The following is a 24,079-nucleotide window of genomic DNA, read 5'->3' on the forward strand; positions in this document are numbered from 1 at the left end:
GCATACATTTTCCGTATGGGTTGCCCCAGCGGGAATCGAACCCACAACCTTTGTCATCTCAAGCGCCATGCTCTTCCGACTGATTCACACAGAGACCATAAATGACCTCTGACCTCGTAGCGAGCCCCCAGCTGGGCGTAGTCCTTCAGCTTGTCCTTGTCCAGTCTGGTGGGAACCTCCATGATGGCATGGATCTGCAGCTTGATGATCTTAGCCAGGGAGGTGAACATGCTCTCAGGGATGATCTGTAACACCTAGTGGAGAGTAGAGGAAACACGCTCTCAGGGATGATCTGTAACACCTAGTGGAGAGTAGAGGAAACATGCTCTCAGGGATGATGATCTGTAACACCTAGTGGAGAGTAGAGGAAACACGCTCTCAGGGATGATCTGTAACACCTAGTGGAGAGTAGATGAAACACGCTCTCAGGGATGATCTGAAACACCTAGTGAAGAGTAGAGGAAACACGCTCTCAGGGATGATCTGTAACACCTAGTGGAGAGTAGAGGAAACACGCTCTCAGGGATGATCTGTAACACCTAGTGGAGAGTAGAGCAAACATGCTCTCAGGGATGATGATCTGTAACACCTAGTGGAGAGTAGAGGAAACACGCTCTCAGGGATGATGATCTGTAACACCTAGTGGAGAGTAGAGGAAACACGCTCTCAGGGATGATCTGTAACACCTAGTGGAGAGTAGAGGAAACATGCTCTCAGGGATGATCTGTAACACCTAGTGGAGAGTAGAGGAAACACGCTCTCAGGGATGATGATCTGTAACACCTAGTGGAGAGTAGAGGAAACACGCTCTCAGGGATGATCTGTAACACCTAGTGGAGAGTAGAGGAAACACGCTCTCAGGGATGATCTGTAACACCTAGTGGAGAGTAGAGGAAACACGCTCTCAGGGATGATGATCTCTAACACCTAGTGGAGAGTAGAGGAAACATGCTCTCAGGGATGATCTGTAACACCTAGTGGAGAGTAGAGCAAACATGCTCTCAGGGATGATCTGTAACACCTAGTGGAGAGTAGAGGAAACACGCTCTCAGGGATGATCTGTAACACCTAGTGGAGAGTAGAGCAAACATGCTCTCAGGGATGATGATCTGTAACACCTAGTGGAGAGTAGAGGAAACACGCTCTCAGGGATGATCTGTAACACCTAGTGGAGAGTAGAGGAAACACGCTCTCAGGGATGATGATCTGTAACACCTAGTGGAGAGTAGAGGAAACACGCTCTCAGGGATGATCTGTAACACCTAGTGGAGAGTAGATGAAACACGCTCTCAGGGATGATCTGAAACACCTAGTGGAGAGTAGAGGAAACACGCTCTCAGGGATGATCTGTAACACCTAGTGGAGAGTAGAGGAAACACGCTCTCAGGGATGATCTGTAACACCTAGTGGAGAGTAGAGCAAACATGCTCTCAGGGATGATGATCTGTAACACCTAGTGGAGAGTAGAGGAAACACGCTCTCAGGGATGATCTGTAACACCTAGTGGAGAGTAGAGGAAACACGCTCTCAGGGATGATGATCTGTAACACCTAGTGGAGAGTAGAGGAAACACGCTCTCAGGGATGATCTGTAACACCTAGTGGAGAGTAGAGGAAACACGCTCTCAGGGATGATCTGTAACACCTAGTGGAGAGTAGAGGAAACACGCTCTCAGGGATGATGATCTCTAACACCTAGTGGAGAGTAGAGGAAACATGCTCTCAGGGATGATCTGTAACACCTAGTGGAGAGTAGAGCAAACATGCTCTCAGGGATGATCTGTAACACCTAGTGGAGAGTAGAGGAAACACGCTCTCAGGGATGATCTGTAACACCTAGTGGAGAGTAGAGCAAACATGCTCTCAGGGATGATGATCTGTAACACCTAGTGGAGAGTAGAGGAAACACGCTCTCAGGGATGATCTGTAACACCTAGTGGAGAGTAGAGGAAACACGCTCTCAGGGATGATCTGAAACACCTAGTGGAGAGTAGAGGAAACACGCTCTCAGGGATGATCTGTAACACCTAGTGGAGAGTAGAGGAAACACGCTCTCAGGGATGATCTGTAACACCTAGTGGAGAGTAGAGCAAACATGCTCTCAGGGATGATGATCTGTAACACCTAGTGGAGAGTAGAGGAAACACGCTCTCAGGGATGATCTGTAACACCTAGTGGAGAGTAGAGGAAACATGCTCTCAGGGATGATCTGTAACACCTAGTGGAGAGTAGAGGAAACACGCTCTCAGGGATGATGATCTGTAACACCTAGTGGAGAGTAGAGGAAACACGCTCTCAGGGATGATCTGTAACACCTAGTGGAGAGTAGAGGAAACACGCTCTCAGGGATGATCTGTAACACCTAGTGGAGAGTAGAGGAAACACGCTCTCAGGGATGATGATCTCTAACACCTAGTGGAGAGTAGAGGAAACATGCTCTCAGGGATGATGATCTGTAACACCTAGTGGAGAGTAGAGGAAACATGCTCTCAGGGATGATCTGTAACACCTAGTGAAGAGTAGAGGAAACACTCTCTCAGGGATGATGATCTGTAACACCTAGTGGAGAGTAGAGGAAACACGCTCTCAGGGATGATCTGTAACACCTAGTGGAGAGTAGAGGAAACACGCTCTCAGGGATGATCTGTAACACCTAGTGGAGAGTAGAGGAAACATGCTCTCAGGGATGATCTGTAACACCTAGTGGAGAGTAGAGGAAACACGCTCTCAGGGATGATCTGTAACACCTAGTGGAGAGTAGAGGAAACACACTCTCAGGGATGATGATCTGTAACACCTAGTGGAGAGTAGAGGAAACACGCTCTCAGGGATGATGATCTGTAACACCTAGTGGAGAGTAGAGGAAACACGCTCTCAGGGATGATCTGTAACACCTAGTGGAGAGTAGAGGAAACACGCTCTCAGGGATGATGATCTGTAACACCTAGTGGAGAGTAGAGGAAACACGCTCTCAGGGATGATCTGTAACACCTAGTGGGGAGTAGAGGAAACACGCTCTCAGGGATGATCTGTAACACCTAGTGGGGAGTAGAGGAAACACGCTCTCAGGGATGATGATCTGTAGAGGGTGGGGTTAGGGAGTAGGGGGTCGGAGCAGGGACTGGGGGTAGGGACTGGGGAGTAGGGGCTGAGGGTAGGGAGTTGGGGCTGGAGGGTAGGGAGTTGGGGCTGGAGGGTAGGGAGTTGGGGCTGGAGGGTAGGGAGTTGGGGCTGGAGGGTAGGGAGTTGGGGCTGGAGGGTAGGGAGTTGGGGCTGGAGGGTAGGGAGTTGGGGCTGGAGGGTAGGGAGTTGGGGCTGGAGGGTAGGGAGTTGGGGCTGGAGGGTAGGGAGTTGGGGCTGGAGGGTAGGGAGTTGGGGCTGGAGGGTAGGGAGTTGGGGCTGGAGGGTAGGGAGTTGGGGCTGGAGGGTAGGGAGTTGGGGCTGGAGGGTAGGGAGTTGGGGCTGGAGGGTAGGGAGTTGGGGCTGGAGGGTAGGGAGTTGGGGCTGGAGGGTAGGGAGTTGGGGCTGGAGGGTAGGGAGTTGGGGCTGGAGGGTAGGGAGTTGGGGCTGGAGGGTAGGGAGTTGGGGCTGGAGGGTAGGGAGTTGGGGCTGGAGGGTAGGGAGTTGGGGCTGGAGGGTAGGGAGTTGGGGCTGGAGGGTAGGGAGTTGGGGCTGGAGGGTAGGGAGTTGGGGCTGGAGGGTAGGGAGTTGGGGCTGAGGGTAGGGAGTTGGGGCTGAGGGTAGGGAGTTGGGGCTGGAGGGTAGGGAGTTGGGGCTGGAGGGTAGGGAGTTGGGGCTGAGGGTAGGGAGTTGGGGCTGAGGGTGGGGAGTTGGGGCTGGAGGGTAGGGAGTTGGGGCTGGAGGGTAGGGAGTTGGGGCTGGAGGGTAGGGAGTTGGGGCTGGAGGGTAGGGAGTTGGGGCTGGAGGGTAGGGAGTTGGGGCTGGAGGGTAGGGAGTTGGGGCTGGAGGGTAGGGAGTTGGGGCTGGAGGGTAGGGAGTTGGGGCTGGAGGGTAGGGAGTTGGGGCTGAGGGTAGGGAGTTGGGGCTGGAGGGTAGGGAGTTGGGGCTGGAGGGTAGGGAGTTGGGGCTGGAGGGTAGGGAGTTGGGGCTGGAGGGTAGGGAGTTGGGGCTGAGGGTAGGGAGTTGGGGCTGAGGGTAGGGAGTTGGGGCTGAGGGTAGGGAGTTGGGGCTGGAGGGTAGGGAGTTGGGGCTGGAGGGTAGGGAGTTGGGGCTGGAGGGTAGGGAGTTGGGGCTGGAGGGTAGGGAGTTGGGGCTGGAGGGTAGGGAGTTGGGGCTGGAGGGTAGGGAGTTGGGGCTGGAGGGTAGGGAGTTGGGGCTGGAGGGTAGGGAGTTGGGGCTGGAGGGTAGGGAGTTGGGGCTGGAGGGTAGGGAGTTGGGGCTGGAGGGTAGGGAAGGGAGTTGGGGCTGGAGGGTAGGGAGAAGGGAGTTGGGGCTAGGGAGTTGGGGTAGGGAGTAGGGAGTTGGGGCTGGGGAGTAGGGGATGAGGGTAGATTAGAGATTCAGGATTCCTGGTCTCCGGGACCATACCTTTCTGACGTAGGTCACCAGTTCCCCGGAGTAGAACTGAGAAACACTGAGCAGGTCTGGACTGTTAGCCTGGTTGATACGCAGCAGAGGCAGGTCCAACGCAGACGCCAACTGGTAACAAGGATCAATAACAACACACGTTACAGACTGCATGTTTTCAAACAGAAAATAAATTTTTCTTGTTTAGGGGATGACTCTGTGTACTCTACTAAATGTACTGTTTGTCTGAGTGGTGAATGGTTGACCTTTAGGAAGGTTGCTCGTAGTTTGGTCACCATAGATGGGTTCACTCTGATACTCTCCTGCATGATGGACGTGAAGCTGGGAAACAACCAGAGAAAAACATTCAAATGGCAAATTTATATATTTTTTTTATTTGACCAGGTTAGTCTCACCGGGTTCTTATTTGACCAGGTTAGTCTCACTGAGATCATATTTGACCAGGTTAGTCTCACTGAGATCTTATTTGACCAGGTTAGTCTCACCGAGATCTTATTTGACCAGGTTGGTCTCACCGGGTTCTTATTTGACCAGGTTAGTCTCACCGGGTTCTTATTTGACCAGGTTAGTCTCACTGAGATCATATTTGACCAAGTTAGTCTCACTGAGATCTTATTTGACCAGGTTGGTCTCACTGAGATCTTATTTGACCAGGTTGGTCTCACCGGGTTCTTATTTGACCAGGTTAGTCTCACCGGGTTCTTATTTGACCAGGTTAGTCTCACCGGGTTCTTATTTGACCAGGTTAGTCTCACTGAGATCATATTTGACCAGGTTAGTCTCACTGAGATCTTATTTGACCAGGTTAGTCTCACCGAGATCTTATTTGACCAGGTTGGTCTCACCGGGTTCTTATTTGACCAGGTTAGTCTCACCGGGTTCTTATTTGACCAGGTTAGTCTCACCTGGTTCTTATTTGACCAGGTTAGTCTCGCCGGGTTCTTATTTGACCAGGTTAGTCTCGCCGGGTTCTTATTTGACCAAGTTAGTCTCACCGAGATCATATTTGACCAAGTTAGTCTCACCGAGATCTTATTTGACCAGGTTAGTCTCGCCGGGTTCTTATTTGACCAAGTTAGTCTCGCCGGATTCTTATTTGACCAGGTTAGTCTCACTGAGATCTTATTTGACCAGGTTAGTCTCACTGAGATCATATTTGACCAGGTTAGTCTCACTGAGATCATATTTGCAAGAGAGATCTGACTATGTCATCATGAAACTGGTAATGTGTAGTTGGTCAGTGTGTACCTGTCTATGATCTGCCATGCATAGGACATGTCTCCTACTATCTGCATGGTGATCAGGACCATTCATAACCCATAAATAACCCATTCATAAGACATTTATAACCCTTACCTGTCTATGATCTGCCATGCGTAGGACAGGTCTCCTACTATCTGCATGGTGATCAGGACCTCCTCCTTGATGTTGATGGTCCTGATCATCTGGTGAAGGAACTTCCTGGTGTCAGCCAGAAACTGACACACCTGCAGGTTGGACTCCAACTGGTGGAACTCCTGAACCTGAGCACAGGTAAGGAGAGGACAGGAAGTCAGGGTTTATAGGTTAGGAGAGGACAGGAAGTCAGGGTTTATAGGTAAGGAGAGGACAGGAAGTCAGGGTTTATAGGTAAGGAGAGGACAGGAAGTCAGGGTTTATAGGTAAGGAGAGGACAGGAAGTCAGGGTTTATAGGTAAGGAGAGGACAGGAAGTCAGGGTTTATAGGTAAGGAGAGGACAGGAAGTCAGGGTTTATAGGTAAGGAGAGGACAGGAAGTCAGGGTTTATAGGTAAGGAGAGGACAGGAAGTCAGGGTTTATATAGTCTCCTGTTTCCACACTTCCAAGTCTCTCATCCACTCGGCTGTTAGAATGAACATGAGAAAAGTTGAGCTTTTCACTGAAACGTTACAACATATTTTTGGACAAAGCAACATCATGTAATCACTGTGTAATATAATGATCACGTAACGATCACTAAGAGTGTTACCATGTAATCACTGTGTAATATAATGATCATGTAACGGTCACTAAGAGCGTTACCATGTAATATAATGACCATGTAACGGTCACTAAGAGTGTTACCATGTAATATAATGATCATGTAACGGACACTAATAGTGTTACCATGTAATATAATGACCATGTAACGGTCACTAAGAGTGTTACCATGTAATATAATGATCATGTAACGGACACTAATAGTGTTACCATGTAATATAATGATCATGTAACGGTCACTAAGAGTGTTACCATGTAACCACCATGAAATATAATGATCATGTAACGGACACTAATAGTGTTACCATGTAATATAATGATCACGTAACGGTCACTAAGAGTGTTACCATGTAATCACCATGAAATATGATTATGTAACGATCACTAAGAGTGTTACCATGTGATATACTGATCATGTAACGATCACTAATAGTGTTACCATGTAATATAATGATCATGTAACGATCACTAATAGTGTTACCATGTAATATAATGATCATGTAACGGTCACTAATAGTGTCACCATGTAATATAATGACCATGTAACGGTCACTAAGAGTGTTACCATGTAATATAATGATCATGTAACGGTCACTAAGAGTGTTACCATGTAATATAATGACCATGTAACGGTCACTAAGAGTGTTACCATGTAATATAATGACCATGTAACGGTCACTAAGAGTGTTACCATGTAATATAATGATCATGTAACGGTCACTAAGAGCGTTACCATGTAATATAATGACCATGTAACGGTCACTAAGAGTGTTACCATGTAATCACCATGGAATATAATGATCATGTAACGGTCACTAAGAGCGTTACCATGTAATATAATGATCATGTAACGGACACTAAGAGTGTTACCATGTAATCACCATGTAATATAATGATCATGTAATGGTCACTAAGAGTGTTACCATGTAATATAATGATCATGTAACGGTCACTAAGAGCGTTACCATGTAATCACCTTGAAATATAATGATCATGTAACGGTCACTAAGAGTGTTACCATGTAATCACCTTGAAATATAATGATCATGTAACGATCACTAAGAGTGTTACCATGTAATATAATGATCATGTAACGGTCACTAAGAGTGTTACCATGTAATCATGTATCTCCCGGGTGGCGCAGTGGTCTAGGGCACTGCATCGCAGTGCTAGCTGCGCCACCAGAGTCTCTGGGTTCGCGCCCAGGCTGGGCTGGGTTCGCGCCCAGGCTCTGTCGCAGCCGGCCGCAACCGGGAGATCCGTGGGGCGACGCACAATTGGCATAGCATAATGTAAATGTAAAATGTAATCACCATGAAATATAATCATTATGTAACGGTCACTAAGAGTGTTACCATGTAACAGTCACCAAGAGTGTTACCATGTAACGGTCACTAAGAGTGTTACCATGTAACGGTCACTAAGAGTGTAACCCAGAGATAAAATAACTACAGGGCATGTACTCTTGTTCACTTTCTAGTCGTTGTTGTTTGCGGTGAATTTCCGAGCCTCACCTCTACGAGGGCCTGTATCAGCTGAACGGTCTTCCTGCCTGCAGCGGTGGCGTCCTCGTAGTTCAGAGACTCTATCTGCTTAGAGATCTCCCTGAACCACGCCTGCAGGTTCTCTGTCCAACACAACAACAACCGTGTCAACAACAACACATCAACATCTAACACGTTTAGAATGGGAGGAAGTATGGCATAGTGAGATCAGCTTTCACTATTGCAACAGGAATAGGTATGGTACAGTGAGCCCGCAACAGGAATAAGTACGGTACAGTGAGCCCGCAACAGGAATAGGTATGGTACAGTGAGCCTGCAACAGGAATAGGTATGGTACAGTGAGCCTGCAACAGGAATAAGTATGGCACAGTGAGCCCGCAACAGGAATAAGTACGGTACAGTGAGCCCGCAACAGGAATAAGTACGGTACAGTGAGCCTGCAACAGGAATAAGTATGGTACAGTGAGCCTGCAACAGGAATAGGTACGGTACAGTGAGCCTGCAACAGGAATAAGTATGGTACAGTGAGCCTGCAACAGGAATAGGTATGGTACAGTGAGCCTGCAACAGGAATAGGTATGGTACAGTGAGCCTGCAACAGGAATAAGTATGGTACAGTGAGCCCGCAACAGGAATAAGTACGGTACAGTGAGCCTGCAACAGGAATAAGTATGGTACAGTGAGCCTGCAACAGGAATAAGTATTATACAGTGAGCCACAAGCTTTTAAGAGCATGTACACTGATTACACAAAACATTAGGAACACCTTCCTAATATTGAGTTGCCCCCCCCTCCCCTTTAACCCTCACTTCATCGAGGCATGAACTCTACCAGGTATCAAAAGCGTTCAAATGGGATGTTGGACCATGTTGACTCCAATGCTTCCCACAGATTGGGTGGTGGACCAGTCTTGATACACACGGGAAACTGTTGAGTGTGGAAAAACCCAGCAGCGTTGCAGTTCTTGACACAAACCAGTGAGTCTGGCACCTACTACCATACCCTGTTTAAAGATACTTCAATATTTTGTCTTGCCCCGTTCACCCTCTGAATGGCACACATACACAATCCATGTCTCAATTGTCTCAAGGCTTAAAAACCCTTCTTTAACCCGTCTCCTCCCCTTCATCTACACTGATTGAAGTGGATTTAACAAGTGACATAAATAAGGGATCATAGATTTCACCTGGATTCACCTGGTCAGTCTATGTCATGGAAAGAGCAGGTGTTCCTAATGCTCTGTCCAGTCGGTGTATACCTCACACATATAAACCGTTTCAGTGATTGACTCCAACTAAAAGGATTTGACAAGCAGTCGCAATAAGAGTACGGAGTCCAGATTGGGAACTACCAGTTGTGGTAATTATGTGTGTGTTTTTATGTTGTAGCTAGTTGTGTTATGATCCATCTCACCATTCTTCTCCACTCTGGTTAGAGGCTTGACCCCAGAGAACACCTCAGCCAGCTCCATCATCCTCTCAGATCCCTCTGTTCTATAGCTCTCCCATTTCAGCTGCTTCTCTGACAGCATCTGCTTGAACATCTGAGTAGAGGTAAAAGAACAGGAGGAACACAGATGGTGAATTCACCATTTATATTTCAGAGACCTGACACGTTTTTTTTTTTATTGTGTAATTACAACTTGGCTTGGCATCAAATCATATATGATAGTGTTAAGACTCACCTCTTTGAGAGTGAACTCAAACTGGGCGGTGTCTAGGAGTAACTGGAAGAGGATCTTGGGGTTGTATTTGGAGTCGTTGATCACCTGATCTTTGATCTGTCGCAGACGCTTGTTGTTGGGATCATAGGCTGCAGGAAGAAAAGACAGCACAGTATCACCTGGCATGATATAGGAGCACCTGGCATGACACAGTATCACCTGGCATGACATAGGAGCACCTGGCATGACATAGTATCGCCTGGCATGACATAGTATCGCCTGGCATGATATAGTATCGCCTGGCATGACACAGTATCGCCTGGCATGACACAGTATCGCCTGGCATGACACAGTATCGCCTGGCATGACATAGCATCGCCTGGCATGACACAGCATCACCTGGCATGACACAGCATCACCTGGCATGACACAGCATCACCTGGCATGACATAGCTTCACCTGGCATGACATAGCGCAGCCCGGCATGACATAGCGCAGCCCGGCATGACATAGCGCAGCCCGGCATGACATAGCGCAGCCCGGCATGACATAGCGCAACCCGGCACGATTACACCCGAGGTTCTGTCTGATATGATTCTACCGGAGGTTCTGCTCTGCATCGTTTTGATACTAGTTCTCATTCCCACTTTAAACAAACTGAATAAAAAGGCTTCATGAACCCTTTATAAGGCCTTTATGGATGCTTCATGAACCCTTTATGGATGCTTCATGAACCCTTTATAAGGCCTTCATGGATGCTTCATGAACCCTTCATAAGGCCTTTATAGATGCTACATAAATCAGTTGTAATCCCATTTCATGCACGGACCTCGACGTCTACAGAAAGCCCTACCTGAGTCTGCAGTGTGGAGCATCAGCCAGCGGATAGAGACGTTGCAGTCCCGGAGACAGTTGAGCAGCTTGGGGATGTTATCCAGGACGATCTCCTCCCTCAGGAACCCTTCCTTCAGCAGCTGCTGGATCTGTGGCCTCAGGCCCTCCATACTGACTGAGTAACGACTGGCCTAGTGGAGGGATAACGTATGGTTAGCTATAGGGTGTTATAACATGGTGGTGGGGGGGCAGTCCCTCATGAGCAGGCCCTCCATACTGACTGAGTAACGACTGGCCTAGTGGTGGGTTAACGTATGGTTAGCTATAGGGTGTTATAACAGGTGTTATAACATGGTAGTGGTGGGGGGGTCATAAGCAGTCCCTCCTAACCTTCCACATTTTCACAACAACTTGTGAAGGATACGACAGGGAGACTCGAGGTCTATAACAAGGCGTGAAGGGATAACGAGTGAAAACCATTTCGTGTTAGTAGACGTTTTTTTGTTCAGTAAGCCTGTTAGCCTCGATACCTGCTCTCTGATATTGGCTGAGTCCAGGGTGTAGTTGAGGGCGACCTTGGCAGCTTTATACGGTTCCCAAGCCTCTACCAGATTCACCGTGATTCCCATGTAGACACTGATGACCTGCAGCGGGAGACATTGTAAATACTTTAAAACCATGGCTGGAGGCCAAGGGAAATAAACTGCATCAAGATAAACAAGTACACAAAATGTTTTTTTCCTAGTATTCAGGGAAGTACAGTTTAGATGTGTCTCTCACCCAGTTATCAGGCCAGTTTAGATGTGTCTCTCACCCAGTTATCAGGACAGTTTAGATGTGTCTCTCACCCAGTTATCAGGCCAGTTTAGATGTGTCTCTCACCCAGTTATCAGGCCAGTTTAGATGTGTCTCTCACCCAGTTATCAGGACAGTTTAGATGTGTCTCTCACCCAGTTATCAGGACAGGTTAGATGTGTCTCTCACCCAGTTATCAGGCCAGTTTAGATGTGTCTCTCACCCAGTTATCAGGCCAGTTTAGATGTGTCTCTCACCCAGTTATCAGGACAGTTTAGATGTGTCTCTCACCCAGTTATCAGGCCAGTTTAGATGTGTCTCTCACCCAGTTATCAGGCCAGTTTAGATGTGTCTCTCACCCAGTTATCAGGCCAGTTTAGATGTGTCTCTCACCCAGTTATCAGGCCAGTTTAGATGTGTCTCTCACCCAGTTATCAGGACAGGTTAGATGTGTCTCTCACCCAGTTATCAGGCCAGTTTAGATGTGTCTCTCACCCAGTTATCAGGCCAGTTTAGATGTGTCTCTCACCCAGTTATCAGGCCAGTTTAGATGTGTCTCTCACCCAGTTATCAGGCCAGTTTAGATGTGTCTCTCACCCAGTTATCAGGCCAGTTTAGATGTGTCTCTCACCCAGTTATCAGGCCAGGTTAGATGTGTCTCTCACCCAGTTATCAGGCCAGGTTAGATGTGTCTCTCACCCAGTTATCAGGACAGGTTAGATGTGTCTCTCACCCAGTTATCAGGCCAGTTTAGATGTGTCTCTCACCCAGTTATCAGGACAGTTTAGATGTGTCTCTCACCCAGTTATCAGGACAGTTTAGATGTGTCTCTCACCCAGTTATCAGGACAGTTTAGATGTGTCTCTCACCCAGTTATCAGGACAGTTTAGATGTGTCTCCCACCCAGTTATCAGGACAGTTTAGATGTGTCTCTCACCCAGTTATCAGGCCAGTTTAGATGTGTCTCTCACCCAGTTATCAGGCCAGTTTAGATGTGTCTCTCACCCAGTTATCAGGCCAGTTTAGATGTGTCTCTCACCCAGTTATCAGGACAGGTTAGATGTGTCTCCCACCCAGTTATCAGGACAGGTTAGATGTGTCTCCCACCCAGTTATCAGGCCAGTTTAGATGTGTCTCTCACCCAGTTATCAGGACAGTTTAGATGTGTCTCTCACCCAGTTATCAGGACAGTTTAGATGTGTCTCCCACCCAGTTATCAGAACAGTTTAGATGTGTCTCCCACCCAGTTATCAGAACAGTTTAGATGTGTCTCTCACCCAGTTATCAGGCCAGTTTAGATGTGTCTCTCACCCAGTTATCAGGCCAGTTTAGATGTGTCTCTCACCCAGTTATCAGGCCAGTTTAGATGTGTCTCTCACCCAGTTATCAGGCCAGTTTAGATGTGTCTCTCACCCAGTTATCAGGCCAGTTTAGATGTGTCTCTCACCCAGTTATCAGGACAGTTTAGATGTCTCCCACCCAGTTATCAGGCCAGTTTAGATGTCTCTCACCCACTTATCAGGCCAGTTTAGATGTGTCTCTCACCCAGTTATCAGGCCAGTTTAGATGTGTCTCTCACCCAGTTAGCAGGCCAGTTTAGATGTGTCTCTCACCCAGTTATCAGGACAGTTTAGATGTGTCTCCCACCCAGTTATCAGGACAGTTTAGATGTGTCTCTCACCCAGTTATCAGGACAGTTTAGATGTGTCTCTCACCCAGTTATCAGGACAGTTTAGATGTGTCTCTCACCCAGTTATCAGGCCAGTTTAGATGTGTCTCTCACCCAGTTATCAGGACAGTTTAGATGTGTCTCTCACCCAGTTATCAGGACAGTTTAGATGTGTCTCTCACCCAGTTATCAGGCCAGTTTAGATGTGTCTCTCACCCAGTTATCAGGACAGGTTAGATGTGTCTCTCACCCAGTTATCAGGCCAGTTTAGATGTCTCCCACCCAGTTATCAGGCCAGTTTAGATGTCTCCCACCCAGTTATCAGGCCAGTTTAGATGTCTCCCACCCAGTTATCAGGCCAGTTTAGATGTCTCCCACCCAGTTATCAGGCCAGTTTAGATGTGTCTCTCACCCAGTTATCAGGCCAGTTTAGATGTGTCTCTCACCCAGTTATCAGGCCAGTTTAGATGTGTCTCTCACCCAGTTATCAGGCCAGTTTAGATGTGTCTCTCACCCAGTTATCAGGCCAGTTTAGATGTGTCTCTCACCCAGTTATCAGGCCAGTTTAGATGTGTCTCTCACCCAGTTATCAGGCCAGTTTAGATGTGTCTCTCACCCAGTTATCAGGCCAGTTTAGATGTGTCTCTCACCCAGTTATCAGGCCAGTTTAGATGTGTCTCTCACCCAGTTATCAGGCCAGTTTAGATGTGTCTCTCACCCAGTTATCAGGCCAGTTTAGATGTGTCTCTCACCCAGTTATCAGGCCAGTTTAGATGTGTCTCCCACCCAGTTATCAGGCCAGTTTAGATGTCTCTCACCCAGTTATCAGGCCAGTTTAGATGTGTCTCTCACCCAGTTATCAGGCCAGTTTAGATGTGTCTCTCACCCAGTTATCAGGCCAGTTTAGATGTGTCTCTCACCCAGTTATCAGGCCAGTTTAGATGTGTCTCTCACCCAGTTATCAGGCCAGTTTAGATGTGTCTCTCACCCAGTTATCAGGCCAGTTTAGATGTGTCTCTCACCCAGTTATCAGGCCAGTTTAGATGTGTCTCTCACCCAGTTATCAGGACAGTTTAGATGTGTCTCTCACCCAGTTATCAGTACAGTTTAGATGTGTCTCCCACCCAGTTATCAGGACAGGTTAGATGTGTCTCTCACCCAGTTATCAGGCCAGTTTAGATGTGTCTCCCACCCAGTTATCAGGCCAGTTTAGATGTGTCTCTCACCCAGTTATCAGGCCAGTTTAGATGTGTCTCTCACCCAGTTATCAGGCCAGTTTAGATGTGTCTCTCACCCAGTTATCAGGCCAGTTTAGATGTGTCTCTCACCCAGTTATCAGGCCAGTTTAGATGTGTCTCTCACCCAGTTATCAGGCCAGTTTAGATGTGTCTCTCACCCAGTTATCAGGCCAGTTTAGATGTGTCTCTCACCCAGTTATCAGGCCAGTTTAGATGTGTCTCTCACCCAGTTATCAGGCCAGTTTAGATGTGTCTCTCACCCAGTTATCAGGCCAGTTTAGATGTGTCTCTCACCCAGTTATCAGGACAGTTTAGATGTGTCTCTCACCCAGTTATCAGGACAGTTTAGATGTGTCTCTCACCCAGTTATCAGGACAGTTTAGATGTGTCTCTCACCCAGTTATCAGGCCAGTTTAGATGTGTCTCTCACCCAGTTATCAGGACAGTTTAGATGTGTCTCTCACCCAGTTATCAGGACAGGTTAGATGTGTCTCTCACCCAGTTATCAGGCCAGTTTAGATGTGTCTCTCACCCAGTTATCAGGACAGGTTAGATGTGTCTCTCACCCAGTTATCAGGCCAGTTTAGATGTGTCTCTCACCCAGTTATCAGGCCAGTTTAGATGTGTCTCTCACCCAGTTATCAGGCCAGTTTAGATGTGTCTCTCACCCAGTTATCAGGCCAGTTTAGATGTGTCTCTCACCCAGTTATCAGGACAGTTTAGATGTGTCTCTCACCCAGTTATCAGGACAGTTTAGATGTGTCTCTCACCCAGTTATCAGGCCAGTTTAGATGTGTCTCTCACCCAGTTATCAGGACAGTTTAGATGTGTCTCTCACCCAGTTATCAGGACAGTTTAGATGTGTCTCTCACCCAGTTATCAGGACAGTTTAGATGTGTCTCTCACCCAGTTATCAGGACAGTTTAGATGTGTCTCTCACCCAGTTATCAGGACAGTTTAGATGTGTCTCTCACCCAGTTATCAGGACAGTTTAGATGTGTCTCTCACCCAGTTATCAGGACAGTTTAGATGTGTCTCTCACCCAGTTATCAGGCCAGTTTAGATGTGTCTCTCACCCAGTTATCAGGACAGGTTAGATGTGTCTCTCACCCAGTTATCAGGACAGTTTAGATGTGTCTCCCACCCAGTTATCAGGACAGGTTAGATGTGTCTCTCACCCAGTTATCAGGCCAGTTTAGATGTGTCTCTCACCCAGTTATCAGGCCAGTTTAGATGTGTCTCTCACCCAGTTATCAGGACAGTTTAGATGTGTCTCTCACCCAGTTATCAGGACAGGTTAGATGTGTCTCTCACCCAGTTATCAGGCCAGTTTAGATGTGTCTCTCACCCAGTTATCAGGACAGGTTAGATGTGTCTCTCACCCAGTTATCAGGCCAGTTTAGATGTCTCCCACCCAGTTATCAGGACAGTTTAGATGTGTCTCTCACCCAGTTATCAGGCCAGGTTAGATGTGTCTCTCACCCAGTTATCAGGCCAGTTTAGATGTGTCTCTCACCCAGTTATCAGGACAGGTTAGATGTGTCTCTCACCCAGTTATCAGGACAGGTTAGATGTGTCTCTCACCCAGTTATCAGGACAGTTTAGATGTCTCCCACCCAGTTATCAGGCCAGTTTAGATGCGTCTCCCACCCAGTTATCAGGCCAGTTTAGATGCGTCTCCCACCCAGTTATCAGGCCAGTTTAGATGCGTCTCTCACCCAGTTATCAGGCCAGTTTAGATGCGTCTCTCACCCAGTTATCAGGACAGTTTAGATGCGTCTCTCACCCAGTTATCAGGACAGTTTAGATGTGTCTCCCACCCAGTTATCAGGCCAGTTTAGATGCGTCTCTCACCCAGTTATCAGGCCAGTTTAGATGCGTCTCTCACCCAGTTATCAGGCCAGTTTAGATGCGTCTCTCACCCAGTTATCAGGACAGTTTAGATGCGTCTCTCACCCAGTTATCAGGACAGTTTAGATGTGTCTCTCACCCAGTTATCAGGCCAGTTTAGATGTGTCTCTCACCCAGTTATCAGGCCAGTTTAGATGTGTCTCTCACCCAGTTATCAGGCCAGTTTAGATGTGTCTCTCACCCAGTTATCAGGCCAGTTTAGATGTGTCTCTCACCCAGTTATCAGGACAGGTTAGATGTGTCTCTCACCCAGTTATCAGGACAGTTTAGATGTGTCTCCCACCCAGTTATCAGGACAGTTTAGATGTGTCTCTCACCCAGTTATCAGGCCAGTTTAGATGTGTCTCTCACCCAGTTATCAGGACAGTTTAGATGTGTCTCTCACCCAGTTATCAGGACAGGTTAGATGTGTCTCTCACCCAGTTATCAGGCCAGTTTAGATGTGTCTCTCACCCAGTTATCAGGACAGGTTAGATGTGTCTCTCACCCAGTTATCAGGCCAGTTTAGATGTCTCCCACCCAGTTATCAGGACAGTTTAGATGTGTCTCTCACCCAGTTATCAGGCCAGGTTAGATGTGTCTCTCACCCAGTTATCAGGCCAGTTTAGATGTGTCTCTCACCCAGTTATCAGGACAGGTTAGATGTGTCTCTCACCCAGTTATCAGGACAGGTTAGATGTGTCTCTCACCCAGTTATCAGGACAGTTTAGATGTCTCCCACCCAGTTATCAGGCCAGTTTAGATGTCTCCCACCCAGTTATCAGGCCAGTTTAGATGCGTCTCCCACCCAGTTATCAGGCCAGTTTAGATGCGTCTCTCACCCAGTTATCAGGCCAGTTTAGATGCGTCTCTCACCCAGTTATCAGGACAGTTTAGATGTGTCTCTCACCCAGTTATCAGGACAGTTTAGATGTGTCTCCCACCCAGTTATCAGGCCAGTTTAGATGCGTCTCTCACCCAGTTATCAGGCCAGTTTAGATGCGTCTCTCACCCAGTTATCAGGCCAGTTTAGATGCGTCTCTCACCCAGTTATCAGGACAGTTTAGATGTGTCTCTCACCCAGTTATCAGGACAGTTTAGATGTGTCTCCCACCCAGTTATCAGGCCAGTTTAGATGTGTCTCCCACCCAGTTATCAGGCCAGTTTAGATGTGTCTCTCACCCAGTTATCAGGCCAGTTTAGATGTGTCTCTCACCCAGTTATCAGGCCAGTTTAGATGTGTCTCCCACCCAGTTATCAGGACAGTTTAGATGTGTCTCTCACCCAGTTATCAGGCCAGTTTAGATGTCTCCCACCCAGTTATCAGGCCAGTTTAGATGTCTCCCACCCAGTTATCAGGCCAGTTTAGATGTGTCTCTCACCCAGTTATCAGGCCAGTTTAGATGTGTCTCTCACCCAGTTATCAGGCCAGTTTAGATGTGTCTCTCACCCAGTTATCAGGACAGGTTAGATGTGTCTCTCACCCAGTTATCAGGACAGTTTAGATGTGTCTCCCACCCAGTTATCAGGACAGGTTAGATGTGTCTCTCACCCAGTTATCAGGCCAGTTTAGATGTGTCTCTCACCCAGTTATCAGGCCAGTTTAGATGTGTCTCTCACCCAGTTATCAGGACAGGTTAGATGTGTCTCTCACCCAGTTATCAGGACAGGTTAGATGTGTCTCTCACCCAGTTATCAGGCCAGGTTAGATGTGTCTCTCACCCAGTTATCAGGCCAGGTTAGATGTGTCTCTCACCCAGTTATCAGGCCAGTTTAGATGTCTCCCACCCAGTTATCAGGCCAGTTTAGATGTCTCCCACCCAGTTATCAGGCCAGTTTAGATGTGTCTCTCACCCAGTTATCAGGCCAGTTTAGATGTGTCTCTCACCCAGTTATCAGGCCAGTTTAGATGTGTCTCTCACCCAGTTATCAGGCCAGTTTAGATGTGTCTCTCACCCAGTTATCAGGCCAGTTTAGATGTGTCTCTCACCCAGTTATCAGGCCAGTTTAGATGTGTCTCTCACCCAGTTATCAGGCCAGTTTAGATGTGTCTCTCACCCAGTTATCAGGCCAGTTTAGATGTGTCTCTCACCCAGTTATCAGGCCAGTTTAGATGTGTCTCCCACCCAGTTATCAGGACAGGTTAGATGTGTCTCTCACCCAGTTATCAGGCCAGTTTAGATGTCTCCCACCCAGTTATCAGGCCAGTTTAGATGTGTCTCTCACCCAGTTATCAGGCCAGTTTAGATGTGTCTCTCACCCAGTTATCAGGCCAGTTTAGATGTGTCTCTCACCCAGTTATCAGGCCAGTTTAGATGTGTCTCTCACCCAGTTATCAGGCCAGTTTAGATGTGTCTCTCACCCAGTTATCAGGCCAGTTTAGATGTGTCTCTCACCCAGTTATCAGGCCAGTTTAGATGTGTCTCTCACCCAGTTATCAGGCCAGTTTAGATGTGTCTCTCACCCAGTTATCAGGCCAGTTTAGATGTGTCTCTCACCCAGTTATCAGGCCAGTTTAGATGTGTCTCTCACCCAGTTATCAGGCCAGTTTAGATGTGTCTCCCACCCAGTTATCAGGCCAGTTTAGATGTGTCTCTCACCCAGTTATCAGGCCAGTTTAGATGTGTCTCTCACCCAGTTATCAGGCCAGTTTAGATGTGTCTCTCACCCAGTTATCAGGCCAGTTTAGATGTGTCTCTCACCCAGTTATCAGGCCAGTTTAGATGTGTCTCTCACCCAGTTATCAGGCCAGTTTAGATGTGTCTCTCACCCAGTTATCAGGCCAGTTTAGATGTGTCTCCCACCCAGTTATCAGGCCAGTTTAGATGTGTCTCTCACCCAGTTATCAGGCCAGTTTAGATGTGTCTCTCACCCAGTTATCAGGCCAGTTTAGATGTGTCTCTCACCCAGTTATCAGGCCAGTTTAGATGTGTCTCTCACCCAGTTATCAGGCCAGTTTAGATGTGTCTCTCACCCAGTTATCAGGCCAGTTTAGATGTGTCTCTCACCCAGTTATCAGGCCAGTTTAGATGTCTCCCACCCAGTTATCAGGCCAGTTTAGATGTCTCCCACCCAGTTATCAGGCCAGTTTAGATGTGTCTCTCACCCAGTTATCAGGCCAGTTTAGATGTGTCTCTCACCCAGTTATCAGGCCAGTTTAGATGTGTCTCTCACCCAGTTATCAGGACAGGTTAGATGTGTCTCTCACCCAGTTATCAGGACAGTTTAGATGTGTCTCCCACCCAGTTATCAGGACAGGTTAGATGTGTCTCTCACCCAGTTATCAGGCCAGTTTAGATGTGTCTCTCACCCAGTTATCAGGCCAGTTTAGATGTGTCTCTCACCCAGTTATCAGGACAGGTTAGATGTGTCTCTCACCCAGTTATCAGGACAGGTTAGATGTGTCTCTCACCCAGTTATCAGGCCAGGTTAGATGTGTCTCTCACCCAGTTATCAGGCCAGGTTAGATGTGTCTCTCACCCAGTTATCAGGCCAGTTTAGATGTCTCCCACCCAGTTATCAGGCCAGTTTAGATGTCTCCCACCCAGTTATCAGGCCAGTTTAGATGTGTCTCTCACCCAGTTATCAGGCCAGTTTAGATGTGTCTCTCACCCAGTTATCAGGCCAGTTTAGATGTGTCTCTCACCCAGTTATCAGGCCAGTTTAGATGTGTCTCTCACCCAGTTATCAGGCCAGTTTAGATGTGTCTCTCACCCAGTTATCAGGCCAGTTTAGATGTGTCTCTCACCCAGTTATCAGGCCAGTTTAGATGTGTCTCTCACCCAGTTATCAGGCCAGTTTAGATGTGTCTCTCACCCAGTTATCAGGCCAGTTTAGATGTGTCTCTCACCCAGTTATCAGGCCAGTTTAGATGTGTCTCCCACCCAGTTATCAGGCCAGTTTAGATGTGTCTCTCACCCAGTTATCAGGCCAGTTTAGATGTGTCTCTCACCCAGTTATCAGGCCAGTTTAGATGTGTCTCTCACCCAGTTATCAGGCCAGTTTAGATGTGTCTCTCACCCAGTTATCAGGCCAGTTTAGATGTGTCTCTCACCCAGTTATCAGGCCAGTTTAGATGTGTCTCCCACCCAGTTATCAGGCCAGTTTAGATGTGTCTCTCACCCAGTTATCAGGCCAGTTTAGATGTGTCTCTCACCCAGTTATCAGGCCAGTTTAGATGTGTCTCTCACCCAGTTATCAGGCCAGTTTAGATGTGTCTCTCACCCAGTTATCAGGCCAGTTTAGATGTGTCTCTCACCCAGTTATCAGGCCAGTTTAGATGTGTCTCTCACCCAGTTATCAGGCCAGTTTAGATGTGTCTCTCACCCAGTTATCAGGCCAGTTTAGATGTGTCTCTCACCCAGTTATCAGGCCAGTTTAGATGTGTCTCTCACCCAGTTATCAGGCCAGTTTAGATGTGTCTCTCACCCAGTTATCAGGCCAGTTTAGATGTGTCTCTCACCCAGTTATCAGGCCAGTTTAGATGTGTCTCTCACCCAGTTATCAGGACAGTTTAGATGTGTCTCTCACCCAGTTATCAGGCCAGGTTAGATGTGTCTCTCACCCAGTTATCAGGACAGTTTAGATGTGTCTCTCACCCAGTTATCAGGCCAGTTTAGATGTCTCTCACCCAGTTATCAGGACAGTTTAGATGTCTCTCACCCAGTTATCAGGACAGTTTAGATGTCTCTCACCCAGTTATCAGGACAGTTTAGATGTCTCTCACCCAGTTATCAGGACAGTTTAGATGTGTCTCTCACCCAGTTATCAGGACAGTTTAGATGTGTCTCTCACCCAGTTATCAGGCCAGTTTAGATGTGTCTCTCACCCAGTTATCAGGCCAGTTTAGATGTGTCTCTCACCCAGTTATCAGGACAGGTTAGATGTGTCTCTCACCCAGTTATCAGGACAGTTTAGATGTGTCTCCCACCCAGTTATCAGGACAGGTTAGATGTGTCTCTCACCCAGTTATCAGGCCAGTTTAGATGTGTCTCTCACCCAGTTATCAGGACAGTTTAGATGTGTCTCTCACCCAGTTATCAGGACAGGTTAGATGTGTCTCTCACCCAGTTATCAGGCCAGTTTAGATGTGTCTCTCACCCAGTTATCAGGACAGGTTAGATGTGTCTCTCACCCAGTTATCAGGACAGTTTAGATGTCTCCCACCCAGTTATCAGGCCAGTTTAGATGTCTCCCACCCAGTTATCAGGCCAGTTTAGATGTCTCCCACCCAGTTATCAGGCCAGTTTAGATGTCTCCCACCCAGTTATCAGGCCAGTTTAGATGTGTCTCCCACCCAGTTATCAGGCCAGTTTAGATGTGTCTCTCACCCAGTTATCAGGCCAGTTTAGATGCGTCTCTCACCCAGTTATCAGGACAGTTTAGATGTGTCTCTCACCCAGTTATCAGGACAGTTTAGATGTGTCTCCCACCCAGTTATCAGGCCAGTTTAGATGTGTCTCTCACCCAGTTATCAGGCCAGTTTAGATGCGTCTCTCACCCAGTTATCAGGACAGTTTAGATGTGTCTCTCACCCAGTTATCAGGCCAGTTTAGATGTGTCTCCCACCCAGTTATCAGGCCAGTTTAGATGTGTCTCTCACCCAGTTATCAGGCCAGTTTAGATGTGTCTCCCACCCAGTTATCAGGACAGTTTAGATGTGTCTCCCACCCAGTTATCAGGCCAGTTTAGATGTGTCTCCCACCCAGTTATCAGGCCAGTTTAGATGTGTCTCTCACCCAGTTATCAGGACAGTTTAGATGTGTCTCTCACCCAGTTATCAGGACAGTTTAGATGTGTCTCTCACCCAGTTATCAGGCCAGTTTAGATGTGTCTCTCACCCAGTTATCAGGCCAGTTTAGATGTGTCTCTCACCCAGTTATCAGGCCAGTTTAGATGTGTCTCTCACCCAGTTATCAGGCCAGTTTAGATGTGTCTCTCACCCAGTTATCAGGCCAGTTTAGATGTGTCTCTCACCCAGTTATCAGGCCAGTTTAGATGTGTCTCTCACCCAGTTATCAGGCCAGTTTAGATGTGTCTCTCACCCAGTTATCAGGCCAGTTTAGATGTGTCTCTCACCCAGTTATCAGGCCAGTTTAGATGTGTCTCTCACCCAGTTATCAGGCCAGTTTAGATGTGTCTCTCACCCAGTTATCAGGCCAGTTTAGATGTGTCTCTCACCCAGTTATCAGGCCAGTTTAGATGTGTCTCTCACCCAGTTATCAGGCCAGTTTAGATGTGTCTCTCACCCAGTTATCAGGCCAGTTTAGATGTGTCTCTCACCCAGTTATCAGGCCAGTTTAGATGTGTCTCTCACCCAGTTATCAGGCCAGTTTAGATGTGTCTCTCACCCAGTTATCAGGCCAGTTTAGATGTGTCTCTCACCCAGTTATCAGGCCAGTTTAGATGTGTCTCTCACCCAGTTATCAGGCCAGTTTAGATGTGTCTCTCACCCAGTTATCAGGCCAGTTTAGATGTGTCTCTCACCCAGTTATCAGGCCAGTTTAGATGTGTCTCTCACCCAGTTATCAGGCCAGTTTAGATGTGTCTCTCACCCAGTTATCAGGCCAGTTTAGATGTGTCTCTCACCCAGTTATCAGTACAGTTTAGATGTGTCTCTCACCCAGTTATCAGTACAGTTTAGATGTGTCTCTCACCCAGTTATCAGGCCAGTTTAGATGTGTCTCTCACCCAGTTATCAGGACAGTTTAGATGTGTCTCTCACCCAGTTATCAGGCCAGTTTAGATGTGTCTCTCACCCAGTTATCAGGCCAGTTTAGATGTGTCTCTCACCCAGTTATCAGGCCAGTTTAGATGTGTCTCTCACCCAGTTATCAGGCCAGTTTAGATGTGTCTCTCACCCAGTTATCAGGCCAGTTTAGATGTGTCTCTCACCCAGTTATCAGGCCAGTTTAGATGTGTCTCTCACCCAGTTATCAGGACAGTTTAGATGTGTCTCTCACCCAGTTATCAGGACAGGTTAGATGTGTCTCTCACCCAGTTATCAGGCCAGTTTAGATGTGTCTCTCACCCAGTTATCAGGACAGGTTAGATGTGTCTCTCACCCAGTTAGCAGGACAGTGTAGATGTCTCCCACCCAGTTATCAGGCCAGTTTAGATGTCTCCCACCCAGTTATCAGGCCAGTTTAGATGTCTCCCACCCAGTTATCAGGCCAGTTTAGATGTGTCTCCCACCCAGTTATCAGGCCAGTTTAGATGCGTCTCTCACCCAGTTATCAGGCCAGTTTAGATGCGTCTCTCACCCAGTTATCAGGACAGTTTAGATGTGTCTCTCACCCAGTTATCAGGACAGTTTAGATGTGTCTCCCACCCAGTTATCAGGCCAGTTTAGATGCGTCTCTCACCCAGTTATCAGGCCAGTTTAGATGCGTCTCTCACCCAGTTATCAGGACAGTTTAGATGTGTCTCTCACCCAGTTATCAGGACAGTTTAGATGTGTCTCCCACCCAGTTATCAGGACAGTTTAGATGTCTCCCACCCAGTTATCAGGCCAGTTTAGATGTGTCTCTCACCCAGTTATCAGGACAGTTTAGATGTGTCTCTCACCCAGTTATCAGGACAGTTTAGATGTCTCCCACCCAGTTATCAGGCCAGTTTAGATGTCTCCCACCCAGTTATCAGGCCAGTTTAGATGTCTCCCACCCAGTTATCAGGCCAGTTTAGATGTGTCTCCCACCCAGTTATCAGGCCAGTTTAGATGTGTCTCTCACCCAGTTATCAGGCCAGTTTAGATGCGTCTCTCACCCAGTTATCAGGACAGTTTAGATGTGTCTCTCACCCAGTTATCAGGACAGTTTAGATGTGTCTCCCACCCAGTTATCAGGCCAGTTTAGATGTGTCTCCCACCCAGTTATCAGGCCAGTTTAGATGCGTCTCTCACCCAGTTATCAGGACAGTTTAGATGTGTCTCTCACCCAGT

At 47.6% G+C, this 24,079-nt stretch overlaps 1 protein-coding gene across 4 annotated transcripts in view; it reads right to left on the minus strand.

Moving 5' to 3' along the window:
* washc5 (WASH complex subunit 5) overlaps positions 1-24,079 on the minus strand; it is a 59,573-nt gene that overhangs the window by 18,737 nt on the left and 16,757 nt on the right. For all 4 annotated transcript variants that reach the window (XM_071395652.1, XM_071395650.1, XM_071395651.1 and 1 more), the window contains exons 8-16: positions 11,079-11,192; positions 10,568-10,739; positions 9,736-9,863; positions 9,465-9,594; positions 8,061-8,173; positions 5,904-6,070; positions 4,793-4,868; positions 4,548-4,658; positions 114-254 (exon numbers count right to left, since the gene is read on the minus strand). In XM_071395652.1, coding sequence (XP_071251753.1) covers positions 114-254; positions 4,548-4,658; positions 4,793-4,868; positions 5,904-6,070; positions 8,061-8,173; positions 9,465-9,594; positions 9,736-9,863; positions 10,568-10,739; positions 11,079-11,192 — 1,152 coding nt within the window. The remainder of the gene's footprint in view (positions 1-113; positions 255-4,547; positions 4,659-4,792; positions 4,869-5,903; positions 6,071-8,060; positions 8,174-9,464; positions 9,595-9,735; positions 9,864-10,567; positions 10,740-11,078; positions 11,193-24,079) is intronic.

Source organism: Salvelinus alpinus, chromosome 4 (genome assembly GCF_045679555.1).
Source record: "Salvelinus alpinus chromosome 4, SLU_Salpinus.1, whole genome shotgun sequence".
Taxonomy (NCBI): domain Eukaryota; kingdom Metazoa; phylum Chordata; class Actinopteri; order Salmoniformes; family Salmonidae; genus Salvelinus; species Salvelinus alpinus.